Genomic DNA, 26,557 nt, shown 5'->3' on the forward strand with positions numbered 1-26,557 from the left:
GTGTGATTTAGTGGAAAACGCATGCTCCTTGGAGTCAAATAGACCTACCTAGGGGTTCAAATTTAGGTTTCACTTTTTACTTTCTCTCTGCCTTTGACCAAGTTGCCAACCTCTCTCACTTTTCCTACCTATAAAGCACAATAACATTACATAATTGCTGGGAAAGAGTAAATTACATACACATATGCATATGGCTAGCACTTAGCACAGTATCTAATCGTAAGGAATCAAACTCAGGTGCCCTTTCTTCCAGTCCGCTTCCCTCTAATACTATCTTTACATTTGGTAGTTGCTAAGCTTTGATTTCACAGATTCTTCAACTGGGACTGCTTCAAGTTTAAAGCCCTCACTCCAAGGTCTGCATCACTCATATCCCTGCTAGAGCTTTGATATTAGAAGGGAAGGCAGCCAAACCCTCTGTTTTATTGCTTTATTTGTTGTCGTGCACTTGGATTCTGAAGAGGAAATCATGGCCAGTGTAACTGAGTCTAAAGTCTGAGCAAGCAGGAGCTTGTGAGAGAACAGTCTAGAGACCCGTGGCAGCACGCTCCTTACTGACATTTCAGCTCTCTTCTGCCCACATCCCTACAAAGCGCCCTCACCCCCCCCACACACACACCCCCCCCCCTTCAGTTGCCATTTATATCAGCCATCAGTCTGCTGGGTGCCCTTCCATCCTGATCTTCAAGATATATATTTTAAAGAAACTGTATTCAGAACTAAAGGGGAACCATTACATGCCAAAACATAAATATAAAAGGAAAGGAAGGCATGGGCTTCCTGGACAAGAACCTCTCATCCGGACAAATTGGGATCACTCACTGACCCCTGGAGGCCTTGGAGGCCATAGCTATGCACTGACACCCCTGCCACACTTGGGAAATTACCTGATCCCAAAGCCCTGTTTCTTGTTGAATTTTAGTGAAAAATTTCCCTTGATCACACCCTGGTTGGACCTGGGGACAGGGTGCTAATTTTATATTACAGAATGTCCTTGACTGGAGAGAATATGCAGAACAAAGTGTTTGTTTTGTTTTGTTTTTTCCAAAAGGATGCATAAGACTGGAGAAAAAGAGTTGACATTTACTATCTCAGTGACTTGACACACCCATTCTGAAAAGTAAGAAGGCTAAAAGGGAAGTGAGAGGAGAAAGCCCGAGTACAGGAAGAAAAGGGTCGCAGAGGCACAGCGGTACAGTACCCTCCCCCACTTGTAGCATTGGGTGAGTATGAACATTTGTGACTTCGTTTACCCTCAGCTGTTCAGAGATAGGCCCAGGGGGTGGGGGGTGCATTTCATTCAGTGTTAATGTTTTAAAGGGAGCCTAGGAATGGTTATTGGATTTGTTAAAGCAAGATGAACGTCTTAATGCGGGGAGCAGCAAATCTTTGGGGTCCACGTCCCCTGGGTAGAGGTGGGGTGGTTTCGGGAACTATCTCTAACTCCTTCCTCCTTGGAGGCGGCTCCTAGGGAAACCACTCTCCACTGACCACCTGAGGGCTTGGCATTTTGCAGCTAAGGGTAGTTCTGGGTTCCCCATTCTTTCGGAGGCGGGCCAACAGCTCTCCGCCCATTTGCAGAGAGAGATGATGGACACCCGCTGAGTCCAAGGGGGGCGGGGAGCCCGTCCAGGCTGGACGGAGGCGTCAGCTCCCTGCTCCAGGAGCACCTGCCGGCTCTTGATGCCCCAACCCCGCTGCGCCAGATGTTACCAATGAAAAAACCACCTCCAAAGACACTCGCAGGGAGAATGATTCGAGTCAGAAAGCGTGCGCCTCCCCCCATGGCAACCCCACTGCTTCCCGGACATGACTCGCGAGTTCCCGCCGGGGGACCGGCTGTCTCCGCCACGCAGCCCCACTCCGGGTCTCCCCTTCCCCAGCCGCCGCCGTAGCCCGGGCTCCCCGCGCCAGCCTCGAGGGTCACGAGCCCCTCGCGCCGCGTGCCGCTCCCGGGCTCCACTTTCACTTTCGCTCTCGGGCCGGCGCAGCAGGCGGCGGCGGCGGCGGGAGGGTGAGCGGCTGGGTCCCGGGCCCCCAGGTACAGCGGGACCGTCCCGGGTGCGCCCCGCGGGGAGGGGGCTGCGCGGCTGGGGAAGGGCGCGGTCCGGCCTCCTGCCTGCGCCCCGAGGAGGCCGGAGGGCCCGGACGGGGGAGGGGGAAGGGGAAGGGGGGCCCAGGGGCTGCGACGCAGGCGGGGGCAGTTCTGGAACCGGCCCAAGTCCGCGGGGAGGGCTGCTGGGGCGGCGGCCGGCCGGGCCCCGCTGGGCGCCCCGTCCGCCGGGAAGGCAGGGGCGCAGGGCCGGCGGCGCGCCCGCTCCGCGTGCTCCCGGCTCTGCCGCCTCCCCGCGGGCGGGAGCCGCCCGGTGCTCCGTCTCGCGGCGGCGTCTGCCAGCCGCCCGGCCCCCGGGCTCCAAGCTGGGCCAGATGGAGGGGTGGGTGGGCGGCGGGGTTAGGAGGACGGGGGCACCTTGCGGGTGGCTGCCCGAGAAACGGGCATGGCTTCGGGAGACTGCCGGGCCGGGGGATGGGCGGGTTGGGGTTGGGGTTGGGGTTGGCGTTTGTCGGCGCTCTCCGCCTTCTGCACTTGTTGCCAGCAGTCCTCTGCCCTCCCTCCACGCTCCTCTGGCTGGCCTCTGGAACTCTCTCTCCTTCCTCCTTGGAGGCGTCTCCTAGGGAAACGACCACCTGAGGGCTGAGCTCAGGTAAAGCTCTCGGGTGGGAGCTAATTCGGTTCCGCTCTGGGCGCCTGGCTCGCAGGTGGCTGCGGTGATTTCCCGGGGAGCGCGGGCGGCGGCCCTGCCTCCCGCTCCGCAGGCCCCGCGCCGGCCAGGTGCCCGGCCAGGTGCGGAGAGAAACGCGTTCCACCCAGTGCCCAGAGGGCGCGCTCTCAGCTCAACTCAGCGTGTGGTCAGCGATTTTTTTAAAAAATATATATATTTTATTGATTTTTTACAGAGAGGAAGGGAGAGGGATAGAGAGCTAGAAACATCCATGAGAGAGAAACATCGACCAGCTGCCTCCTGCACACCCCCCACGGGGGATGTGCCTGCAACCAAGGCACATGCCCTTGACCGGAATCGAACCTGGGACCTTCCAGTTCACAGACCTACGCTCTATCCACGAGCCAAACCGGTTTTGGCTGGTCAACGATTTTTAAAAAAATACTTCAATTGGCCAGAGTTGCCTGTTTCCCTAAGGAGTTGAAGTTGTAACTAATACCTAGCATATTTTCAGGTGGGCCTGAAAAATAGAAAAAATTTTAGTATGGTAAAAAAAAAAAAAAAAGAATTCAACATTTTTTATTATTTACCCGCACTGACAAGTTTATCAGTGCTTGTAATTGGTGCAGAAGACTTGGGAAGAAAGTCAGTTGCCTCTTGGTGATCGATTTCACATTCCATAGCGCCCCGACAAAGGGAAGGCTGAGAGAACAGAACCAGTTGCCCCCGACTTACTGTGTGAGTGGGAAAAGGCAGCCTGTATAAAGTTCCTGAGGTATCTTGGACTCTTTCTGACTTTCAAATTAGGTACTGTTACTGCTGCACTTTCCTTGACAACATTGACTGTGCAAGATTTTTTAGTAAGATCGGATGCTAAAAAAATAGTTTTTAAAACTAAGGGAGTACAGTCAAGTACAGGAAAGTCCTTGAAACCCTTATCTGTGTGCTCCAAACCTGTGTATTCAGCTGCCTAGTTGATATTTCCCGTGGCTATCTCATAGATCCCACACATTAAATTAAAAAAATGACCTCTTGATTCCTCTCCTCCCCTTTAAATGTATCCAGTCTCTCATCTTCTCTGTCTCAGTAAAGGGCGCCTATGACTACCCAGATGTTCATTCTAGAAACCCTGCGGCAATCCCGATGCACCCTTTCCTTATCCCCACTTGGGATGTGGAATCCCTCCTTCCCCCAGTGTCTCTGTGCCTCTCCCCTCCCCACTCCTCGCCCTCTCTGTAGGGACACCACCTCAGTATAACCTGCCAGCTTACTTTCTCTAGACTACTTTCTAACTGGTCTCTTGGCCTTCACTCGTGCTCCTTTCTACTAGTAGTCTTCCCTGCTTCACACAGTAGCCAGAGTGACTTTCTTAAAGTGTGAATTGGATCCTAAGACCTCCTGGCTCAAAACCTAGTGGCTCCTCGTGACACTTAGGGTCGGGCCCACAATCCTTAAGCCTACTATGTGGTCTGCCTCTGCCCACCTGTCCAAGGCACATTCCTGCTGCTTGCTGTCCTCAGAGTGAGACTCCCCCCACCCCCCGCCCCCTCCTCCTGCTGCTTCAGCCTGCAGATATGATTGCTGTTCCCTGTGTCTGGGAAACTCTCCCTCCCCCTCTTTGCTTAGCTCACACGAATTTGTCCTTTAAATCTCAGCTAAAAATATATGAGAGCCCCAATGTAAACTGGTCTGCCCTGCTATTCTTTCAGTATATGTGTGTGCTTTTCCTTTATAGGTATTCACTGCTGGTAACTATATATATATATATTTGTGTCAGCTTGTTAGCCCCTGCCAACCTGTGCCTTCGCCTCCTCCCCCCACACTGTAAACTCTTTGAGGTCAGAGACCTGTGCAGTCTTGCACTGCTAGTGGTCAGCAAAACCCCTGACACATAATAGGCCCTCAATAAATATTTGTGGAACGAGTGGTTGAAAATATTTTAACTCATTTAATCTTCACGATTATCTCAGAGAGCTGTCATTCTCATATTACACATGAAGAAAACGGAACTGGCATTAAATCACCTGCCCAAGTTTATCCAGTTTATGGCAGAGCAGGGCCTCAAAGCCCGGATTTTTCTGACTGTAAGCCTAGCATACATATGATTAATATCGCTATAATTATATCTGTATGTCTGTGCAGGCATGTAGTCTGACATTTAAGTTGTCTGCATTTCATGTTCCATTTTGGTTTCCTGGCACTGCATCCTCCTTGGGACACAGCCATGTTCGCCTTGGCCCCCACCCCTCATGGACTCAACCCTGCACATGCTCTGAGTGAATTCTCACTGCCAGCCTCTGTAGCAGCCCCTGGGCCTTGCTGTCAGCGCAGAACCAGTTGGAATTTTTAGGTTTCCCCTTGGCTGTTGGAGAACACTCAGGGAGAACACACAGGCCTGAACTTGGACCTTCACTGTCCTCTTCTACCTTCTTGGGTCACTGGCCACATCCACTAAGCTACTGCCGTGAGAAATTTCAAATGGAAGCATCACATAACTCCCTTTACTTCTGGTCCCCCACTTGAAGGGAAATCCATTATTCTCCTCCTGCCCTGGGGATTCTGCCTGAGGAGGTAGGGGCAAGACCTCTTTACCATGTTGATATTTAATCTTTGTTGTTTACCAAATCGCTCTGATCCTCTGGAGCTGGAGGCATCTTGTAGTTAGTTCTGAGACAAAAAAAAAAAAGCCTGTTTTTCCCACCTGTTCACATCTCTTTTCTGGGTGATGCCTTTTGAATTGGGTGTCTCTGTGGTTGGCTGTCTCTACTGCGTTGGTATCCTTTCTGTTTAGCCTGAAGATCTCCATGGGGAAGGGGATGTAGGTGCCCTTAGCTGTGTGTTTGGGAAAGGAACAGGATGGAAAGTGGGGGTGGGGGGGTGGGAGAGAGCACATCAGTGATTACCTTAAACTATTATCTCCCCCATGTAGGGTTCAAGGGATAAGAGCAGAGTTTGGCAAGAATTATCTAGGAGCTTTTCAACCTGTTTCTTCAATAGAATTTCTGGGGAGTCTTAAAAAAAATTCTGATGCCTCATCCTCATCACCATAGCTTCCAGTTTAATTGTTTTAGATAGGGATCTAGTCAACAGTTATTTTAAAGGTCTCCAGGGCGATGTTAATACACAGCCAGAGTTGAAAACCACTGACATGTAGGGGGAGAATCCCATGCACCACCATCATTTCGAGGGATCCTTATTGCAGCATTACTCTTCTCATCCCATCCAAATGTCTAGGAGACAGAGGAGTTTGAGGGAATTACCTGGGCTCACCTGACAGGGACCCCTCCTGGCAAACACCCATTAGAGATATGTCTTTATCAAAGACAGAAAGAAGTATGCTGGGTTCTCCCTTAAGATTCAAGTTCCTTTTGTGTCCTATGGCCTTAACATAAAGGGGAAAATATGGTCTGCAGCCTTAAAATACGGGGCAAAATATGGTATGACTCCCAGGATGCTTTGAGCATAATCTCAGAGTCACCTCCTCTTAGCTTATGAAAAATCCTTCTCCATTACATTCTTCTGAGGCTCCCTTGGTCCACATCAGTTGCCTGAACAGCCTTCTCTCCCCTTGTGCTTTAGCTCCTGCCCTGGCTTGCTCCATCTGCAATGAATGCTTTCAACGTCCTCCCTTCATTTCCAGATCCGACCGGATCTTTCAGACCACACTCAAAGGTTGGTCTTGCATGGAGGCATCCCAGAGTCACTGCAGCCAAGTCACTCTCTTCCTTGAGAAACCTCATTCCATTCTTCCCGGGCGCCCTCTTTTATTGTTCTTACAGCACTCCACACTTTCTGCTGTGTTTCATTATTGGTGTATGAATGTTTTCTGCCCTTCCAGGTTCTAAAGTCCTTGACTGTGGGATTTGTGTCCTGTGTGTGTTATTATATTCCACGTAGTGCTCAGCACATGGCCTTCTATGTAGCAGGCATTCAACACGTCTGTGTTGGGTTGATTGTAAGAGAGAATCCAGGTGACTGGTGGGTTTGTCACACATTATGGTGAAAATCACCATAAACTGTTTCAGTAATTCTTGGCTAAATAGATATTAAATTAACTTTTGGCACGATGATTTGACAAAGATACATACCAATGTTACTGAAGGATCCTGCTACGGGTACTTGCCTTGCGCCCCCTTGCTACTCAGTATCTACATCTGCTTCCTGTGCTCGCTAGGCTTTAAAAAGTCTCTGCGTTGTAAGCTTTGTGAGAAGTAAGGCTAGTCTCCACAGCAGACGCTGCAGAGTCCTGATTCTGCCTTCTCCACCTCCCTGCCTGGTAGTGTGGACGCCTCACCTCCGCTCTGACAGGCAGTCTTAGTTGAAAGTCAGGACCCTGAAGCTGAAACAAGCAAAGCACAGTTGCAGGAGCAGTGGAGACCTCACTGTAGTGGTGCCTGTAGCTGTGCCAAGCATCTGATCTCCAGGGCAGTAAGGCGGCTGGCTTCCTCCAAGCCCCAATGTGTGTGTGGTGGTGGGAGTGGGCGGGGTGGGGGGGGGAGGCAGCGGGGCGGGGAAAGTGGTCCTCTGGTCCGATGCTTCTCTGATGAAGTCCTGGCGGTTCATCTTTGCCTTTATATGAGCCTGGTTTCCCAAAAGTCCTGGCAACTCTGCAACCTATTTAGTGAGCTATTCAGGATCCTCAGCCAGAGCTTGCTCTGTTGCTTTCAACCAAGAACCCTACTGATAAAATTAATTTAAACTTTGAAAACCAGATGATGCCTTTGAGTAGGTGTTAATGATTGTTGCTAACCGTAAGCTTTTTCCTTCTATGAATCAATAACATTGGGAAGGTAATTTTACTTTTAGGAAAAGACCAGATACTTTTGTTGAAAGTTTATATCTGCATTTGCCCATTCTAGGTGGATACATTCTGAAATCATGCTGTTTTGATAATATTTTAGTGACTTTTGTTGTTGTTTTGCTTTTTTTTTAGGGTAGTTTGAACAAAGATGATGATATCTCTGTCCAGCAAATGGTCACTTAGAACCATGCCATTTCTACCTTCCTCACTGCTGATTCTCTTAATTGTGTCAACTCCTTCCTGGGGTCAGAGTAGTGACACTGTGCCTCCAAAAACTAGTGATGGGACCCTGTTTCCTTGGAATAAGATGAGACTTCCTGAGCACATCGTCCCAGTTCATTATGATCTCCTGATCCATGCCAATCTCACCACTCTGACTTTCGAGGGGACCACGGCAATCAACATCACAGCCAGCCAGCCCACCAGCGCCATCATCCTGCATAGTCAGCACCTGAAGATACTGAAAGCCACGCTCAAGAAGGGAGCTGGAGAGATGCCGTCTGAAGAACCGCTGCAGGTCCTGGAATACCCACCTCGTGAGCAAATCGCCCTTCTGGCTCCCACGCCTCTGGAGGTTGGGCTCCCGTACACAGTTGTCCTTGATTATGCTGCCAATCTTTCTGAGAGCTTCCATGGATTTTATAAAAGCACCTACAGGACCAAGGAAGGGGAAGTGAGGTATTTTTTTTCTATTATTTTTTTAAAGCTTCAAGTGCTGCCCACACTACATTTATTATTTCAAATGGATTGCCTTTTAAAATTCCCTTAAATGTTGAATTCTTTCTTTGGTGCTTAGTTTTTACATCTTCTTTGTAGAGTTAAAAATGGCAATAGTTTGTTTTCTGTGTTGTTGTGTTTTTTTTAATCTCATTTTTCATTCTGTTTTAACCAATTTTCTTGCTTTCAGCTCTATCAGAGTGAATACCTATTTTGTTTAATTAGATTCCTGGGCTGTAATAAGCATCTTTAATTCTCTTGGCCTATGTATTAGTTTTCTAGGGCTGCTATAACAGAATACCATAAACTAGGTGGCTTAAAACAACAGAAATTCATTCTCTCACAGTTCTGGAGGCTAGAAGTTCAAAATCAAGGTGTCAGCAGGCCTGTCCTCCGAGTCTGAGTAGAATTCTTCCTTGTCTCTCCATCATTTGTGGTGGCCATTGGTTGTTGCCATTCTTTGGATTGTAGCTACACCAGTCCAGTCTCTGCCTCTGTTATTATGGGGCCATTCTGCAGATTTCCCTCTTCTTATAAGGACGCCAGTCATATTGGATTAGGGCCCAACCTGATGGCCTTATATTAACTTGATTACATTTGCAAAGACCCTATTTTGAAGTCAGGCCGCATTCACAGATATTAGGGATTAAGATGTCAATATGTCCTTTTGGACGACATAATTCAACTCTGTCTATTAGAGGAAATATTTTCCTCTCAGTTAAAAGTTTTTAGGGATCTTCACCTGCCTTGTTTTAGTTTTGTTTTTAAGGAGGTAATTTATTTTGGGAGATTTTATGCTACATTTTTAAATTAAGTTTTATTTGTCAGTAGATTATACTTACTTTTCTGATTTTATGTATTTTTTGAAGTAAAAAATAGTCAGATACTACCCAAAATATTTTTTTTTTAAAGAAAGTAAAACCCACTCCTAGATCCTAGAGATAACCACTACTTCTATTTTAGGGGAACATCCTAAAGACTTCTCTCTGAATATGTATTTACATTTCTTTATGTAAATGGAAGATACATTTTGTTTTCTGTTTTAGAAGGGATTTTAAAAAATATGTTGAGAAGATGTTTAATATGGATGGCTATCACTGTGCATCATTTTAGTGAGTATTAAAATCTATGTTTGTGCACCAATTTATTAACTAATCCCCCACTGATGGAGATTAGTTTGTTTCCAAATTTATAACATCAGCAACATTTCGGTGAACATCTTCATAAATTATTTCTTTGGACTAAATACCTAGAACTAAAATTATTAAGTCAAAGGGTCTACAAATGTTTGATTCCCTTGCCATATTCCTCACCTCTAATCAATTTTGTGTATTGGCAATCTTCTTAGAGCCAGAAGCCAACAGATATCTCCTTTTAATTTAAATTACATTGATAATTGAGGAAGTTGGGCCGCTCTTGATATATTTACTATTTGAAGGTTCTTCTTTTGTCAATTGTCTATTTATGACCTGTGTCTGCTGTTCCACTTGTTTGCTCGGTATATTGTTACTCATTTTAAGAGCTCATTATCTGTTAAGACTCTTAACCCTTTGTCAAATATCTTTCAGTTTTCCTGGGTATTATTTGTCTTTTCACTTAGTTTATGATAGCTTTTGTCCTATACTGTAAAACATTTTTTTAATAGTATAAAATCCATCTATCTCATGGTAACATTAGAAATTAAAACACACACACCTATTTTATTTATTTATTTATTATTTTATTTAATTTTTATTTTTTTTATTACTAGAGGCCTGGTGCACAGATTCATGCACCGGTGGGGTCCCTTGGCCTGGCCTGCAGGGATGGGCCAAAACGGGCTCTCTGATATCCCCCGAGGGATGTAGCAGTGCACGAAGTGGTAGGCAGCCAGGGAGGAGCCTGAGCCTGAGCCCAGGCCAGGTGCCACACCGCTCTCGCTCATCCCAGCCCCACTGCACCTACAGCTGCCACAGTCCGGTCCAGATGTGGGAGTGGAACGCAGGGGGAGTGTCCGCAGGAGAGGCTCCCTCCCCCACAGCTGCACTCACCAGCCACGAGCCAGGCATCTGACGCCCATTGGTCAGCTGAGTAGTGCTCCGCTGTGGGAGCGCACTGACCACCAGGGGGTAGCTCCTGCATTGAACATCTGCTCCCTGGTGGTCAGTGTGCATCATAGCTGCTGGTAGACCTGTCGCTTAGGCTTTCATATATATAGATTTTATTTTATTTGTCTTAAACAAAGGAAATTTATTTTTCCACAATTCTGTAGGCCAGAGGTCTGAGATCAAGGTGTCAACAGGATTTTTTTTTTTTTTCCTGAAGTCTCCTTGGCTTGCAGATGGCTGTCTTCTCCTGTGTCTTCACATGCTCTTTCCTCTGTACATGACTGTGTCCTAATCTCCACTTCTTTTTTTTTTAAAAATAGATTTTTATTGATTTCAGAGAGGAAGGAAAAGGGAGAGAGAGATAGAAACATTCATGATGAGAGAGAATCATGGATCGGCTGCCTCCTGCAAGTCCCCACTGGGGATAGAGCCCACAACCCAGGCATGTGCCCTTGACCGGAATCGAACCCGGGACCTTTTAGTATGCAGGCTGACGCTCTATCCACTGAGCAAAACCAGCTAGGGCCTAATCTCCACTTCTTATAAGCACATCAGTCACATTGGGTGAAGGCTCACCCTTCACACACACCTGTTTTAGAGTCCCTGGTACTTCATGCTGGGTTTTTATCTTGTTTGCTGTCATTTTAGGATTCTCGCATCAACACAGTTTGAACCTACTGCAGCCAGAATGGCCTTCCCCTGCTTCGACGAACCTGCCTTCAAAGCGAGTTTTTCCATCAGGATCAGAAGGGAGCCGAGGCACCTCGCCATCTCCAATATGCCATTGGTGAGCCTGAGCTCCTCTACGCCTTCTCACGGGAAAACCCACTGGTTCACTGCGACTGCGTGACCCCAGCCATCGTTATTACTCAGCTCCCTGTTTCGTTTGTTTTATTGCCTGACAGATGGCTAACTTTTCTTGTTTATTTCTAACCTATGCTTTTGTGTCAAGCAACCATTTCTTTGTAGTCAGAGAAAAAAATTGTCTCTACAAACATGCAAGGTTTCAGGAAGAGTGACATTCTAGGTCATCAGTGCTTTCAGGAGGGATTCAGTCTGACGAATTCAGGTCCTTCACAAAGCACTTTCACTTACATTTTCTCATATGATCTTTTAAAGGGATTTTAAAGAGCATGCTTTGTCAAATAGGGCCATATTTCTAGTCTGTAGTTATTTTCTATAATTTCTATATATTAACATTAACTATGTAGTTTGTAACCATATGCACAAAATTGGGCAGATAGAAAAAAGGAAAAAGTCATTTTTTTTCAGAATATTACAGTACTAAAGGTTAGTAATGATAGGTAGCTCGGTTTTCTTTAAAGAAACCATTATCCTTCAAATTTCAAAGCAGATGTGGAAGTGTTTCCTCTGATTTTTCAAAGTGGCCAGAAGAAATGACTGTGCCAAATGAATAGGACGCAAGGCCCCCTGTCCTATGATTCTGGTAGCTTGGAAAAAAACATCAGCTGAGCTGTCATTCTGCAACAGATGCACGCCAACTCCTGAAGCACACATTTGTCCCGAGAGGCTCACTGTGGATGAGACTCAGGGTGGACCCCTTGTCGGGGGCCCTGAAGGGTGACCCTCCTTATCTCTGTGCCACTTCTTCGCATGAAGGGACCCAGAGTGCCACAGACCAACCTCCAGGACAGTACTTCTCAACCCTTAAAACTCTGGATCCCCTCTAAATACCTGAAGGATCCCTTCCTCAAGCAAGGTTCTGACAGGCCCCCATAGAGGGCTGTCCCCTATGAAAAACATTCTCTGAAAATCCCTGCCAGCCACCAACTTTTGTCTCCCCCTCCCCACATTCATATATGAAAAGATAAGAAAAAATTTGTCATTTTTCTAATATAAATTTGAGATAGAGAACTATGCTTTTTCATAGTTCCCTCCCCCAATACGATGGTATTGCTCCCAGGGATGGGAGTGAGTTCTCTAATTAGAGAATTACAGCTTTAAGAGAATAAAGGAACCAGGAGAGACTGATTACACAGGTTGGTGGAGAAATTCGTAGGGTTGCAGGGGGAAGGCCAGGAGCCCCCAGGGCTTTGCGAAGATGCTAGAGTCTAAATCCAAGAATACCCAGGACCCACTTGTTGAGGATAGGAAAACCTCTAATGTAATATTGCCCTTTGGACAGGAAAGCCAAGTAGGAGTGGCCTGAATCAGGCTGCAGACTGGAGTTGAGGGGAAAGACAATGGAAACTCAAAGGATCTTTTTTGGAGGCTAGAAAAGCAAATAGTTAACCACATTTATTAGTTGATTTAGCTTACTTTTCTAATAATTAGCACAACATCAGGAACAGAAATTTTGGTTAGGGATTGGTAAAGGCATTTTAAAAAGAAAAGGTAATTTTGGGTCCTTCAAGTGTAAACCTAGGTTGGCTATCAGCATCAGGGTTTGAATGACCAGAGGGTGACCAGCTGGTGGATATTAAGAAGGACCAGAGCCCAGAAATTGGGTGGAAATAAGATTAAAGGAAAAATGCATATGTTAGCAATGGAATGCTCCAGGCTAGTTTTGGAGGGTCCTTTCTCCACATCCTGGCCCAGTGCTTTCTGTTGGCTGAGGTACTAGACTTCCTTCTTTGGGAGCAGACCTCAGACTGTACCTCCCTCGCTCCCACCCTGCTCTGCTAGGCTGCCTCCTGAGTGCACTGAAAAGCTGATTCCAATGAAGCAAATCAGTTTGGAGGAGGTTTGCGGGGCAGGCCCAGGCATGGGTTACTTAGGCTGTGTAATCATTACATACTTGCCCAATGTAGAAAATAAATTAGGCATTACACTTCTAGATAATTCTCATACCTATATTTAAGGACAAGTGGACTACATCTTGGCAAAACCAGCAATCTCAGTTTTGCTTTGTCCCATCCATATCATCAATCCTCATGTACCAAATATGAGTCAGTTTGCGGTCATCTGGGTTATTTTTAAGAAATTAAGTGGTAATAAAAAAAAGAAAGAAAAAAAAGAAATTAAGTGGTGATCATTGCACAATGCTGAATATAATTTTGAAAACCCACTGAATTTTATACTTTAAAATTGTGAAGAAGAAATTGAATAGAATGGTTTGGCCTTAATGAGGAGACAAAAGGAAGCTAGGTAGAGAGGGGAACCCAACTAGGTGGAGTTACTAAGGTACCCCAACTGGGCGGGGAAGGAAGGGCGAATGAGAGGCATGAACTTTAAAATGTATGGATGTTGCTAAGACAGGCAGCTTGCAGATGACCAGTCCCAAGACTGAGGCATATAACCAATCCCAAGAATGTTATTAAGGCAGAATTTTTTGAAAAAAACAATCAGGAGCTAGCAAGTCTGTACCCACACCCTAAATTCAAAAGCATGAGCTTCCTCTCACCCTCTTCCTTTTACCCAGCAGGCAATGGGTTCCTGATGTTCGTTCCTGTGGCGGGGGGGGGGGGGGGGGTGGATCGGGAGGGGGAGTGCACATCCTGTTGCCCATGTGGCTTATAGCCATGAGCCGTGTGGGCCTCCACACGTGGACTCATAGACTTTAATTCTCTTGGATGCTGAACTACTCCGGACTGCAACATGGAAGGGAAGCTCTGGACACTGGCCTGCTCCTGGAACCCCAGCTGCACCTTTTCCGGGACTGGCTTCTCTCAATCAACTTCGGTTCCAATAACCATTTTTGTCCACGACTTCATTTTTCGGTTTCACGAGACAATGAACTTGGACTAAAAACCCCCACATTTTGGTTTCATTGATATCTAAATTACAATCGAATATTGGAAAGAGAAATTAATTATACAAATGTCATGCCATATACTTTCAATGGTATGTCTGGTAGGAAATTATAAAATTGGATTATTTGATGATGTAAGGTATTCTGGTTTTAGGTTAAATCGGAGACTCTTGCTGAAGGACTCATAGAAGACCATTTTGATGTCACTGTCAAGATGAGCACCTACCTCGTGGCCTTCATTATTTCAGACTTTAAGTCTGTCAGCAAGATGACCAAGAGCGGAGTCAAGGTGAACCTGTGATTGTCACATGGGGTGACCAGCTGGTCCGGGTCTGCCTGGGACTGTCCTGGTTTTAAAACTGGAAATCCACATCCTGGGAACCCCTCACTCAGGGGCAAACCAGGGTTGGTGATCCTCCTGTCACAGATGCACATGTTTACAGTGAGGTTCTAATCACAAAAACACGTGGAGAAGCTTGGCCTGGCGTGTGTCACGGTCCTGGCTCCACCACTACCTGGCTCTCTGACCCCGGCCCGCCTCCCTCCCTTTGGGACTGGTTTATATGTCTTTAAAGTGTGTTAGTTGGACATGACCCTGCAATGGTTTCTAAGGTGGCTTCTGGCTATAACTTTCTGCAGTTTGGAAATGAATGCCACTGGCTATCTGAGCAGGTGATTTCTGGAAGGAAGAAAGAGCAGTCAGCTTGGAGTATTAAATGGCTCTGGGGAGGCCGTTGGGCTAGGGAATACTGGAATACTGGAGAAAAAAATTCTCGTTTCAAGGAGCACTCGCTCCTTGTCTGGGTATCATTGGGTAGTGAACAATCCATACAACTGTTCTGTGACACTGAATGCAAATGCGTTTTTCGGCAAGGAGCTGCAGGGCACGATTTCGAGATAGCTCACTTATTTGTACTGGTTTTCACTGAGGCCTGGGTAGTTAGGGTTTCTCTGTTAAATTGCCTTTTGTTCCTATAAGGGCTGAGGCTGCTTCTCCTTGTGGAAAAACCGCCACTTACCCCGGGAATTTGCAGGTGATGCTGAGACTTGGATGTAGGGAGCAATTCAATTCAGCAGGGAAACTATCAACAAAAACACCCACTCATTGATTTGCCCTCTTTTGTGAATCATTTATGAATCTTTTTATAAGGTCTCTTCCCTAGTGTGATACTGTGGTTTATAATAAGAAATGCCTATTTCGTCTTCCTCCTGATTCTGGCAATGAACAGTGAAAACTCCGGTGTTTCCTAAGCTAAGGGAGTGATAAAGGTGTTTCTTGTTTTGCTAATGAGGTGACCTTTGGAAAGCCCCTAGGTAACCTAAGGTTGGGGGCTGGCTGCCAGGAATCAACCAGGTGATTGGAGGGTTGGAACTTGCAATCCCCACCCCTGACCTCACTGGAGATTGAGTTCCGGCCCCAACAGAGGATGATTTAATCAGCCCTGCCAGTGTCTGCCTCCACCCAAACCCACAGGACGGGGTCAGAGAGCTTCCTTGTTGGGAACGTGTGGATGTGCTGGGAGGGCAGCGTGCTAGGAGGGGGCACTGAAGCTCGGTACCCTTCCCCTGTACCTTGTCCTACCTACCTCGTCCATGTGACTGTTCCTGCGTTATATCCTTCTACAGTGAACCAGTAATCTAGTAAGTCAACTTCTGGTTTGTGAACCGCTCTAGCAAATTAAGCCCAAGGAGTGGGTGTTGAAACCTCCAGTTCATATCCGCTAGTCAGAGGCGCAGCTGACAACCTGGACTTTGGACTGGCATCTGAGGTGGGAGTGGGGGGTAGTCATGGAGGGCTGAACCCTTAAACTGTGGAATCGGACGCTATCTCTAGTTAGTGTCAGAATTGAGTTAAATTGTAGGACACCCAGCTGGTGGTGGAGAATTGCTTGGTAATGTGGGGGAAACTCCCCCTGCAACTCCCCACACCCTTCCACATTGGAACTGGGTCCCAGAATCCCTTTTACATACTAATATTTTTAGTCCTTTTATTTCTTTAAACGCATTAAACACATACTTTATACTCTCTGTGTAGTAATTGTCATGGCTAGAGTCTTTGTGTACCCGGTTCTGTGGTTTATGGTTTTTGCTGTCTCTTGCTCACGGTGTCTTGTTCCTTTGTATATATTGTGGATTATGTCTGTGAACTTGTACTACCTGAGTCAGAGGCGGATTCTTCCAGAGAGAATTTGGGTTTGCTCTTGTCGGGTGACTGGAAGCACTTCGGGCGGCACTTTAAATTGAATTACTGGCTTTGGGTTTTTGGACCATCTGGTTATTGTGAATCTAACTGTTAAACAGCATGGAGGTTAGCTTTTGGTTCAGGTTCTCCATATAGTAGCAAAGATCGAAAACCATCTTTTTCAATGCACTCTTCTTGAGGAAGGGGGTGGTTATTCCTGGTTCGCTTACAGTAAGGGCATGTCCTCCAGGGTCCAGCCTTTTGCTGAGGTGCGTCTCCTGTTACACCGACCACCTTAAACGGGCTTTGGACTTTGTCTCCTATCCCCTGAGTCTTTCAATACCATGAAAACAAAAGCTCAAATCTATGTGTATTGGGCTAGTGCAGTGGTCGGCAAACTCATTAGTCAACAGAGCCAAATATCAACAGTGCAACGACTGAAATTTCTTTTGAGAGCCAAATTTTTTAAACTTAAACTTCTTCTAATGCCACTTCTTCAAAATAGACTCGCCCAGGCTGTGGTATTTTGTGGAAGAGCCAGACTCAAGGGGCCAAAGAGCCGCATGTGGCTCGCAAGCCGCAGTTTGCCGACCACGGGGCTAGTGTCTAGGGCAAAAGCTGGCGGCATTGTTCTGACTTCTGAGCGTCTTACTGTCACTTCACTTCTGGCCTCCACGTTGTCTTTATCACTGTCTCATGGAAACATTTAAAGAGGCCTTCTTGTGTGTGTTATCCAGCATTTGTAGCTGCTTTCAGAAGGGGAGTTGATCAGGAACAGTCAGCATTAATACAAGAAATAGAACTTCCAGTTGCCTTCTTTGATATTGGCAACCCTGCTCACAATGTGAAGCTGGTAAACATGTACAGTTGTGGAGATCAGCCATGATGGCCTTGGAGTAAAGTCCGTGTGCCTTTCTCTTCAGGTGTCCGTGTACGCCGTGCCAGACAAGATCACTCAGGCAGACTATGCACTGGATGCTGCGGTGACTCTTCTGGAATTTTATGAGGATTATTTTAGCATTCCATATCCCTTACCCAAACAAGGTAGAGATTTGGCACAGATATTACACATTGTGGCCTTTATTGACCCCAGCCATCTATTATATCCCCCTAATTAGCATCCCCGTGGTTATTGCGCCAGTCCCTCAAGTCTTTAAAACCCTGGCAGGTGTCAACCATTGGGTTGATCCTACTCACCCCTGATCTGTTCAGTAAACTAGTGATAGTAAAAGCAGATCTTGATCCAGTTCCTGAGGCACATGGCATGGAAATAATTTTGCCTTTGGACTTCAGAGAGAAACCCAACAATGTCTGTGGGCAGACAGCAAAATGCAAATGCTGCACTTTTTCCATTATTGGCACATACTTGGATAAGATGCTTAAAAAATATTTTTTGAATGAATGAATTTACACAGCAGAAGACAATCTGCATTTTCTTATAAGACCCCTTAAAATTATTTTGTGTTTGAGGTTGTTAGGTGTATGGAGGTCTTGGGAATTCAAAGCAGAGTGGATTATTGAGTCCGTTGTTAACATTATTCAATCCTAAACTCCTTGTCAGAAAGTTAGAAATGGAGTCAGGAGGCCTGAGACCCGAGTCTGACTTTGTCACATGGTAGCACAGTGACTCTGAATGAGTCACCAGGCGCCTTTTCTCCATTGTGAAAGCTTCTTCCAGTCTAGAACTCCATGAGTCCGCACGGGCAGCTTAGACTTTCTTTTGATTACTACATCCGTCCATTCTGAAAGGTAGGGTGTTTGGAAAATGTGTAGCTTTTAAATATATTTTTATTGCTTCCGTCCCAAGATCTTGCTGCTATTCCTGACTTTCAGTCTGGTGCTATGGAAAACTGGGGACTGACCACATACCGGGAATCTGCTCTCTTGTTTGATGTGGAAAAGGCTTCTGCATCAAGTAAGCTTGGCATCACGATGACCGTGTCCCATGAGCTCGCCCACCAGGTACAGAAGCCCACTCACACTTCTTACATAGTGGAAACTGTGTCTGAATTGCTTCACGGGACATATGAGGCTGTTCATATCGTGTAGGGACAATGTCTACTTTGTCTTTTTTTTCTGTAAGAAAAATGATTTCTTTAAAGCATTAGATACCGTGTTTTATAATGCATATTAAAATGTTTTTCTTTTCATAAAATATGAGTTCTATGACTACGTTAACATCCATATAACGGACATTACTCATGTAAAATATATTTCCTTCTAAAGGCTTTATGTTTATGGCTGTGTAGATAAGCCAGTCTCCATAGAAATGTGCGAATAATCTGGGGAATGTTTTCCTTCCAGTGGTTTGGGAACCTGGTCACTATGGAATGGTGGAATGATCTTTGGCTCAATGAGGGATTTGCCAAGTTTATGGAGTTTGTGTCTGTCAGTGTGACTCATCCAGAACTGAAAGTTGTAAGAAATATTTACTTATTATTTTTTACATTTTAGGTTAATCTGTTGTTTTGTTCAGTGTTTCTGGAAAATATTTACTGAGCTTTGATGACAAAATTCATAGGTTAATAACTTCCTTGGGAGTTTATATATGAATTATGTTCCCAAAATGCTAGTGAACTTTCAAGATATATATCACAAATGCTTATTTCCAAATAAATTGTGAATCTATGATTGTTTTAAAATTATACTAAATTTTGTCCTCCTTTAATATCAGAGAACTAGAAATAATGACAGCCTGTCTGTTCTGTATAATTTCTCCAACCATCAGGTTGCTCACTGAAGTATTAGCTACAGATTGCTATTTCAGTAGAATTCTACTTGCCAAATCAAATAAATTATGCTTAAGGTAACTGCACACTTGATTATATGTGATCCTAGACTCATGGGTCACAGATTTAATGCTTTGGAACCTCTATATGTTATTTTAAAAGTCACGTGTTTAACTTGTGAAAATCACATGCAGTAAAATTTTTAAAAATCTATGTAAACTTTATGTAAAAAAATTCTTTATTCTTCTATAATAATTTCAATGGTTCATATTCATCTTCCTATATACATAATTTATACATAGTTATAATTATTACACTATAATAGGTCATAAATGTTTGTCTATGTTTCCACATAATCTTTAAAAATGATTAGGTAGGTGTATTATTCTATTGGTTAATAGGTCTTAATAATCAGGTTATAGTTGGAATTTGTCCTCTTCCATTTTTCTTTCACTACATGCGTTTAAAGCTAAATTTCTTTGCTTTAAAATAATATAGGCTGATTGGAAATGTTGAAATTATTATACGTTTTAGTTTCTTGTTTTATTTTTATTTTTTTTTGGCTAAAGGCATAATGGTTTGTTTTTAAGTTAATACGAACTTTTCTTTATTCTAAAGTGATAAGTAAATATTTAAGATGAGGGAAATGTAAAATGTTTACCTAAAACCATTGTTTCTTAGATGCTCTTTAGAAGATAGTAGTTCTATTTTATTTTGTAAATTCTAGAAATATAGACTATATTGGACCAGAAATTTAAAGTATAAATCTGTTGCCCCAGATCAAGCTATCCCCCTTTTATACTTTTCATCTACATGTAAATCATAACTGATGTGTCTGTGTTCTGTCTCAATAGGAAGATTATTTCCTTGGCAAGTGTTTTAATGCAATGGAGGTAGACGCATTAAATTCCTCACACCCTGTGTCCACACACGTGGAGAATCCTGCTCAGATTCGGGAGATGTTTGATGAGGTTTCTTATGATAAGGTAAAAGTGGACTATAAGGGTGCAGTTTGGATACTAAAATTTATAAATACTGGGGTGGAGCGGTTATAGCTAGGGTTGTGGGGTGACTGTCCCTTCATAAGGAGCAATCCGGATTGACTGCCTTCTGTTATGAACTGAGCTGGCTGGAGTTCACCCGTTTAAGTCTAACTTGCAATTGTCTCATAATCCTAAAGGTTACATTTTGGTAAATGCTTTATTCTGTTGTAAGTTGAAAATTCATGGCCTACCAAAACTCTGCCTTTTATTTATTACTAGAGGCCTAGTGCATGGATTCATGCACTGGTGGGGTCCCTTGGCCTGGCTTGTGGGGATCGGGCAGAAACCAGCTCTCCGACATCCCCTAACGGGTCCCAGATTGCGAGAGGGTGCAGGTCAGGCCAAGGGACCCCATTGGTGCATGATCAGGGGTGGGGAGGGTCCGCAGGAGGGTTCCAGGGTGTGTCCAGCCCACCTTGTCCAGTCCCCATTGGCCGGACCCCAGCAGCAAGCTAACCTACCGGTCGGAGCTTCTGCCCCTGGTGGTCAGTGCGCGTCATAGCTACCAGTCGAATGGTCAAACAAACAGTCTCTTAGGCTTTTATATGTATAGATTCAACAAATAGGTCTCGATTGAGCATTGTCTTTGTTCCAGGCAAAAATTCTTGCCCTTGTGTAGCTTAACATTCCATGCCTTTAGGAATGGTGTACATTGTTGAACTGCAAAGTATTGTCCTGCACAACGTGTTAATAACAAAATTGGAAATAGTTTCCAACATTCAATAATTGGGAGATTTTACATAAAAATCCAGATTTATGGCTTCTCTTGGGGGAGCGAGGGAGGCTTCTGGTCACATGGGGCCCGTATTTCCTTCCCTTGGCAACATAGGCTGCAGCTCAGTGATGGCTCCATTATGAGGTCAGGTTTCTGCTTTTCCACTTTTCCCTCCCAATGTCACCATTTCTGTTGTCGTCTCACTGAGGCGGAAAATGTGTCATTTATCATTGTGCTTGGCTGTTGTTTTGTTTGTCGCAAACAGAAAAGTATTTCTTGCTTGGATGTTTTTATAATAGTGCAGGGGAGATAAAAAAAAAACGGGTATTAACAAACACATAGATCAATGGAACAGAATAGAGAGTCCAGAAATAAAGTACACGTAAGTGGTCAACTTATGATAAAGGAGCCAAGAATATACCACTGGGAAATACAGTCTCTTTAATAAATGGTGTTGGGAAAACTGGACCCATATCTTATACCATTCACAGAAATTAACACAAAATGGATTAAAGACTTAAATGTAAGACCTTAAATGTAAAAATTACGAAAGAAAACATAGGGGGAGAGCTCCTTGACAGGGGTCATGGCAATGTTTTTTTGTACTTGACATCAAAAGTACAAGCAACAAAAGCAAAAACAAACAAGTGGGACTACAATAAACTAAAAAGCTTCTGCACAGCAGAAGAAACAAAATGAAAAGGCCACATATAGAATGGGAAAAATATTTGAAAACCATGTATCTAATAAGGGGTTAGAATACAAAATATATACAGGACTTATACAACTCAGGAACAAAACCAATCTGATTTTAGAAAGGGCAGACAATAGTGTGGTGAAGGCCGGGGGTGGGGGAGTGGGTGCAGGCTAGAAGGGGTCAATGGGGGAAAAATGGGACATCTGTAATACTTTCAACAATAAAATTTTTTAAAAAAAAATGGGCAGAGGAACTGAATAGAAATTTTACAAAGAAGACATACAGATGGCCAACAGGTACATGAAAAGATGCCGAACTTCACTAATCATCAGGGAAATGCAAATCAAAACCACAATGAAATATCACCACACACCTGTTAGAATGGCTACTATGAAAAAGATAAATAACAAATGTTGGCAAGGATTTGGAGGAAAGGGAACTCTTGTATACTGGTGGGAATGTACATTGGTGCAGCCACTATGGAAAACGGTGTAGAGGTTCCTCAAAAAATTAAAAATAGCACTACCATATGATCCAGTAATTTCACTTTTGTGTATTTATCCGAAGAAAATGAAAACACTAACCTAAAGATATATGCACTGTCATATTCACTGCAGCATTACTTGTTATAGCCAAGATAAGGAAACAACTAAATGTCCATTGATGGATGAATGGATAAAGGGTGTGTAACACACACACACACACACACACACACACACACACACACATCCTATACTAGAGGCCTGGTGCATGAATTCGTACATGGATGGGGTCCCTCGGCCTGGCTGGTGATTGGGGCTGATCAGGGCTGTCTAGCCCAGTCCCACTCAGGTCTGATCATGGCCAGCCAGCCTGGGGGAGGGACCGTGGGAGGTTGGCTGGCTGCAGGAGGTTGGCTGTGGGAGTGCACTGACCACTAGGGGGCAGCTCCTGTGTTGAGCATCTGTCCCCTGGTGGTCTGTGCACGTCATAGTGACTGGCCAACCAGTCTTAATGATCACTTAGGCTTTTATATATATAGATAATAAAAGCCTAATATGCAAATTGTCCCCTCGGGAGTTTGACCGCTTGCTATGATGTGCACTGACCACCAGGGGGCGGTGCGGAATGAAGGAATGCCCCAGCCAGCAGCCAACAGCTGGCAGCTGGGGGAAGGAAGGCCCCGGCCGGCCCTGATTGCTGGTCAGGCCTAGGGACCCTACCTCTGTATGGATTTCGTGCACCAGGCCTCTAGTATGTATATACACTGAGTGGCCAGATTATTATGATCTCTGAATGCATAATAATCTGGCCACTCAGTGTAGACTGACCACAGAGTTGGGATTTTAAAATAAGGTTTTTCCATGTATAAGAACTACATTGTGGGTAATTAGAAAGAAACAGAGGACTTACTAGCCAGAGGCTGGGGGCCACTATCTCCTGGTCCCTTGACATATCAAGATTTGCAAGCTTTCTCTTATACATAAGTACACTGAGTGGCCAGATTATTATGCGTTCAGAGATCATAATAATCTGGCCACTCAGTGTGTGTGTGTGTGTGCGCGCGCTACACACCCTTTATCCATTCATCCATCAATGGACATTTGTTTCCTTATCTTAGCTATAGCAAGTAATGCTGCAGTGAACATGACAGTGCATATATCTTTAGGTTAGTGTTTTCATTTTCTTTGGATAAATACACAAAAGTGAAATAAATACACACAATGGAATATTATTCAGCCATAAAAAGAAAATCTTGCGATTTCAGACATGGATGGACCTTCAGGGCTTTATGCTAAGTGAAATAAGTGAGAGACAAATGCTGTATGATCTCACTTTATGTGGAATCTTAAAAAAAAAAAAAGAACAAAAACAACCAAGCTCATAGAACAAATTGGTGGCTGCCAGAGATGGGGGAGGAGCTGGGCAAAATAGATGAAGGGAGTCAGGAGGTATACACTTCTAATTATAAAAACATCATGGGCCCTAACTGGTTTGGTTCAGTGGATAGAGTGTCGGCCGGCGGACTCAAGGGTCCCAGGTTCGATTCCGGTCAAGGGCATGTACCTTGGTTGCGGGCACAATCCCCAGTAGGTGGTATGCAGGAGGCAGCTGATTGATGTTTCTCTCTCATCGATGTTTCTAACTCTATCCCTCTCACTTCCTCTCTGTAAAAAATCAATAAAATATATTAAAAACAAAAACAAAAAACAAACAAAATGTCATGGGATGTAATATACAGCATGGTGACAGTAGTTAATAATGTATTGCATATTTGAAAGTTGCTAACAGTAGATCTTAAGTCTTCATCACAAGAAGATAATTTTGTAACTGTATGTGTTAATGAATGTTTACTAGACTTATTGTGATTATTTTGCAATATATGCAAATATCAAATCATGTTGTACACCTGAAACTAATATAATGCTATGTCATTATCTTCTATATATATAAAAGGCTAATATGCAAAGTGTCCCCTTGGGATTTCAACCGGGAGACCGGAAGTTCAATCACTTGCTATGACGTGCGCTGACCACCAGGGGGCGGCGCGGAATGAAGAAAGGGCCTGGCTGGCAGCCGGAAGGCCCCAATAGGCCCTGCTCGCGGGCCAGGCCTAGGGACCCTACTCGTGCACAAATTTCATGCACCGGGCCTCTAGTATTCCAATAAAATAAGTACCAGTCCTATTGGCAGGGACATATACGTCATGTAGACATTTGGGGATCCAGGCTTTGCCTATTTTGTGACCCCACCATTCCCTACAGCCAGAGGAAGAGGGAGACTACCTCTACCTTGAAGGGACCTAGGAAATTCTTCCAGAAAAGGAAACTATTAAAAGAATTATTCCAAAATAAAGTGTGATGGGTTAGATTGAGGAAGTATAGTTAATACTTATTTTACTGTTTTTTTCAGGGATCTTGTATTCTGAACATGCTAAGAGATTATCTTAGTGCCGATACATTTAAACGTGGTATTGTACATTATCTCCAGACATATAGTTATAAAAACACAAAAAACGAGGACCTGTGGAACAGTATAGCAAGTGTGAGTATGTTTTTGTGTATCTCTGCGTTTGGGATTGACAGGCTTAATATCATTTTGGGTGTTTGTTTTTTTTCTGCATCATATTAATCCCTCAGAGAAGAATCATGAGGGTTTTCCACAGGCCTGCCTGAGAGTGACGTGTATATTTTCGGTTTTTAGATTTGCCCTACAGACAGCACACAAAGGATGGAGGGCTTTTGCTCTAGGGGTCAACATTCATCTTCATCCTCAGTAAGTTTTTACATCTGTACACGGTACCCCTCTTCGCATTCTTTTCCACCACAGCCTTTGAAGGTCGGCTCTGTGCCAGACTCTCTGAGGTCCTCGATTATATCACCCTCACTCTTGATAAGACTGCATTTAAACCATACCAGACTGACAGCCTTTTACAATTTTTAAAAAGTTATCTACACAAGGGAGTCACACAGCCTTCTTTGGTAACACATCTCACTGATATTAATTTCTTCAGCTTCACTCGGTAAAGCAGTGAATTTATGACAGGTTTCTGTGAGAGTTAGGGCTTTATCAGTCAGGCTATGTCGATCATTTCCAGAGCTCTTCATTTGGAAGGAAACAGATGATGGCAGCGAGCATTCCTGAGCACTTATTCCGTGTCAAGCACGTGCTACGCACTTAGGTGCATTATCGCCTTTACTCTTCACAGTCAGCCCATGAGTGGGGCACTATTATCCCTATTTTTACAGATGTGAATATGAAATCCAAAGGCATGTGGTTAGTAAATTACAGAGCTGGGATTTGAATTTAGTTCTAACTTGTGTTTTTAACCAATAAGCTATAAAGAATTAAAAAAAAAATCTGAATCACAAAACAGTCTACATCTCTGCTTATCTGGACTTGTGGACTATTTTCCTAGGCGGCTATGGATTAGTCTGGAGATTTAACAGAATTTCATCCATCATATTTTTATTTTCTTGGCTTGTTTGTTTTTAGAGGCAGCTTTCTTCAGAAGTTTGTAGATTAGTTCTGTAGCATATTTTATCCTTTTACTAACTTTTAAATATTTCTTAAAAGCTTTTCTTAGTATCAAAGAAAATATCCTCTTGAGTTCATGATTGCTGTGGAGTGTGGGCCATCTGGGTATTATCGCTTTGGGCTTTGGAAGTACAGGCTCTTGAACACTTTCCCCCACCTGCTTGTCTGAGAGCCAGCATCGTTATGTAGGTGTTGCACACCTGGCCACTTTCCCTTCTCTACTTTCGTTCATTCATTCATGCACATGCCTACTTTGTGCCCGGTGCCACGCCCAAGGTATGCCCAGTAGAACCAGATATGGTACCTGTTCTCAAGACACACATGTGTAGAGAAAGAGAACGAGAAGTAACTGTCAGTGCTTTCATGGACCACGTGCTGTGGTTGGAGACAGTGGGGAAGGGAGCAGGGCAGCGGCTGGGAGCAGAGGAGGGATGAGAAGGAGCTTCAGAGGGGAGATAGCCACTGATAGCAGCTCCGTCTGTGAGCAAAAGCTCGGGTTCTGCCTTTTCTTAGTTGGGTCTAAGTGGGTCATGCATCTGTGTTTTTCTGTATAAACCAGCACTGGCAACAGGAAGGCCTTGATGTGAAAACCATGATGAACACCTGGACGCTGCAGAAGGGCTTTCCCCTGATAACCGTCACCGTGAGAGGGAGGAACGTCCACCTGAAGCAAGAGCACTATATGAAAGGCTCTGAAGGCAGCCCAGAATCTGGGTAAGGGCGCGGAGGAAAACTCATTTGGTTGCTTCGGTAACATCTGCCTTGTAGGATAAAACCTTATTTTTGAAATAGTGCCCTTACCTTTATTGCTAAAATGTTTCAATCAAATCTGCATATCCTATGAAGTTGACTTATACACCACCATCTCCCCAGGAGGATGAAGGTGGCTCTAAACCTTGGTTCATCTCGGTGAAGCTGATGATGTATAATTATCATGTTTTGTACTTTGATAGGATGCTGATGTCCGGTTATTGGCTTGTAATAAGCTCTGATCTAAGTAACTGTCACTAAATTACAATAGTGCCTGGAAATTGCAATTTCTGGGAATTAGGAGAGACTCAATTCTTTTCTTTGGGAAGTCTGAATTGGATCCTGGAACTTGTTTGCCAGATTAACAGGACAGAAGGACATCAC

At 44.4% G+C, this 26,557-nt stretch overlaps 1 protein-coding gene across 3 annotated transcripts in view; it reads left to right on the forward strand.

Moving 5' to 3' along the window:
• The first annotated feature begins 1,125 nt into the window (after positions 1–1,125).
• The window catches only part of ERAP1 (endoplasmic reticulum aminopeptidase 1), a 38,742-nt gene continuing 13,310 nt past the window's right edge, over positions 1,126–26,557 (forward strand). Inside the window, exons 1-11 of one of the 3 annotated variants that reach the window (XM_079791460.1) lie at positions 1,126–1,223; positions 7,657–8,202; positions 10,977–11,115; positions 14,195–14,329; positions 17,146–17,266; positions 18,030–18,184; positions 18,527–18,640; positions 19,806–19,937; positions 24,299–24,430; positions 24,590–24,661; positions 25,983–26,137. In XM_079791460.1, the coding sequence (XP_079647586.1) occupies positions 7,673–8,202; positions 10,977–11,115; positions 14,195–14,329; positions 17,146–17,266; positions 18,030–18,184; positions 18,527–18,640; positions 19,806–19,937; positions 24,299–24,430; positions 24,590–24,661; positions 25,983–26,137 (1,685 nt within the window). In that variant the 5' untranslated portion in view covers positions 1,126–1,223; positions 7,657–7,672. Of the gene's footprint in view, positions 1,224–1,644; positions 2,042–7,656; positions 8,203–10,976; positions 11,116–14,194; positions 14,330–17,145; positions 17,267–18,029; positions 18,185–18,526; positions 18,641–19,805; positions 19,938–24,298; positions 24,431–24,589; positions 24,662–25,982; positions 26,138–26,557 lie in introns of those variants that run through there. The other 2 variants (XM_079791461.1, XM_079791459.1) reach the window with 2 other exon arrangements.

Source organism: Cnephaeus nilssonii (genome assembly GCF_951640355.1).
Source record: "Cnephaeus nilssonii genome assembly, chromosome: 2".
Lineage (NCBI taxonomy): Eukaryota > Metazoa > Chordata > Mammalia > Chiroptera > Vespertilionidae > Cnephaeus > Cnephaeus nilssonii.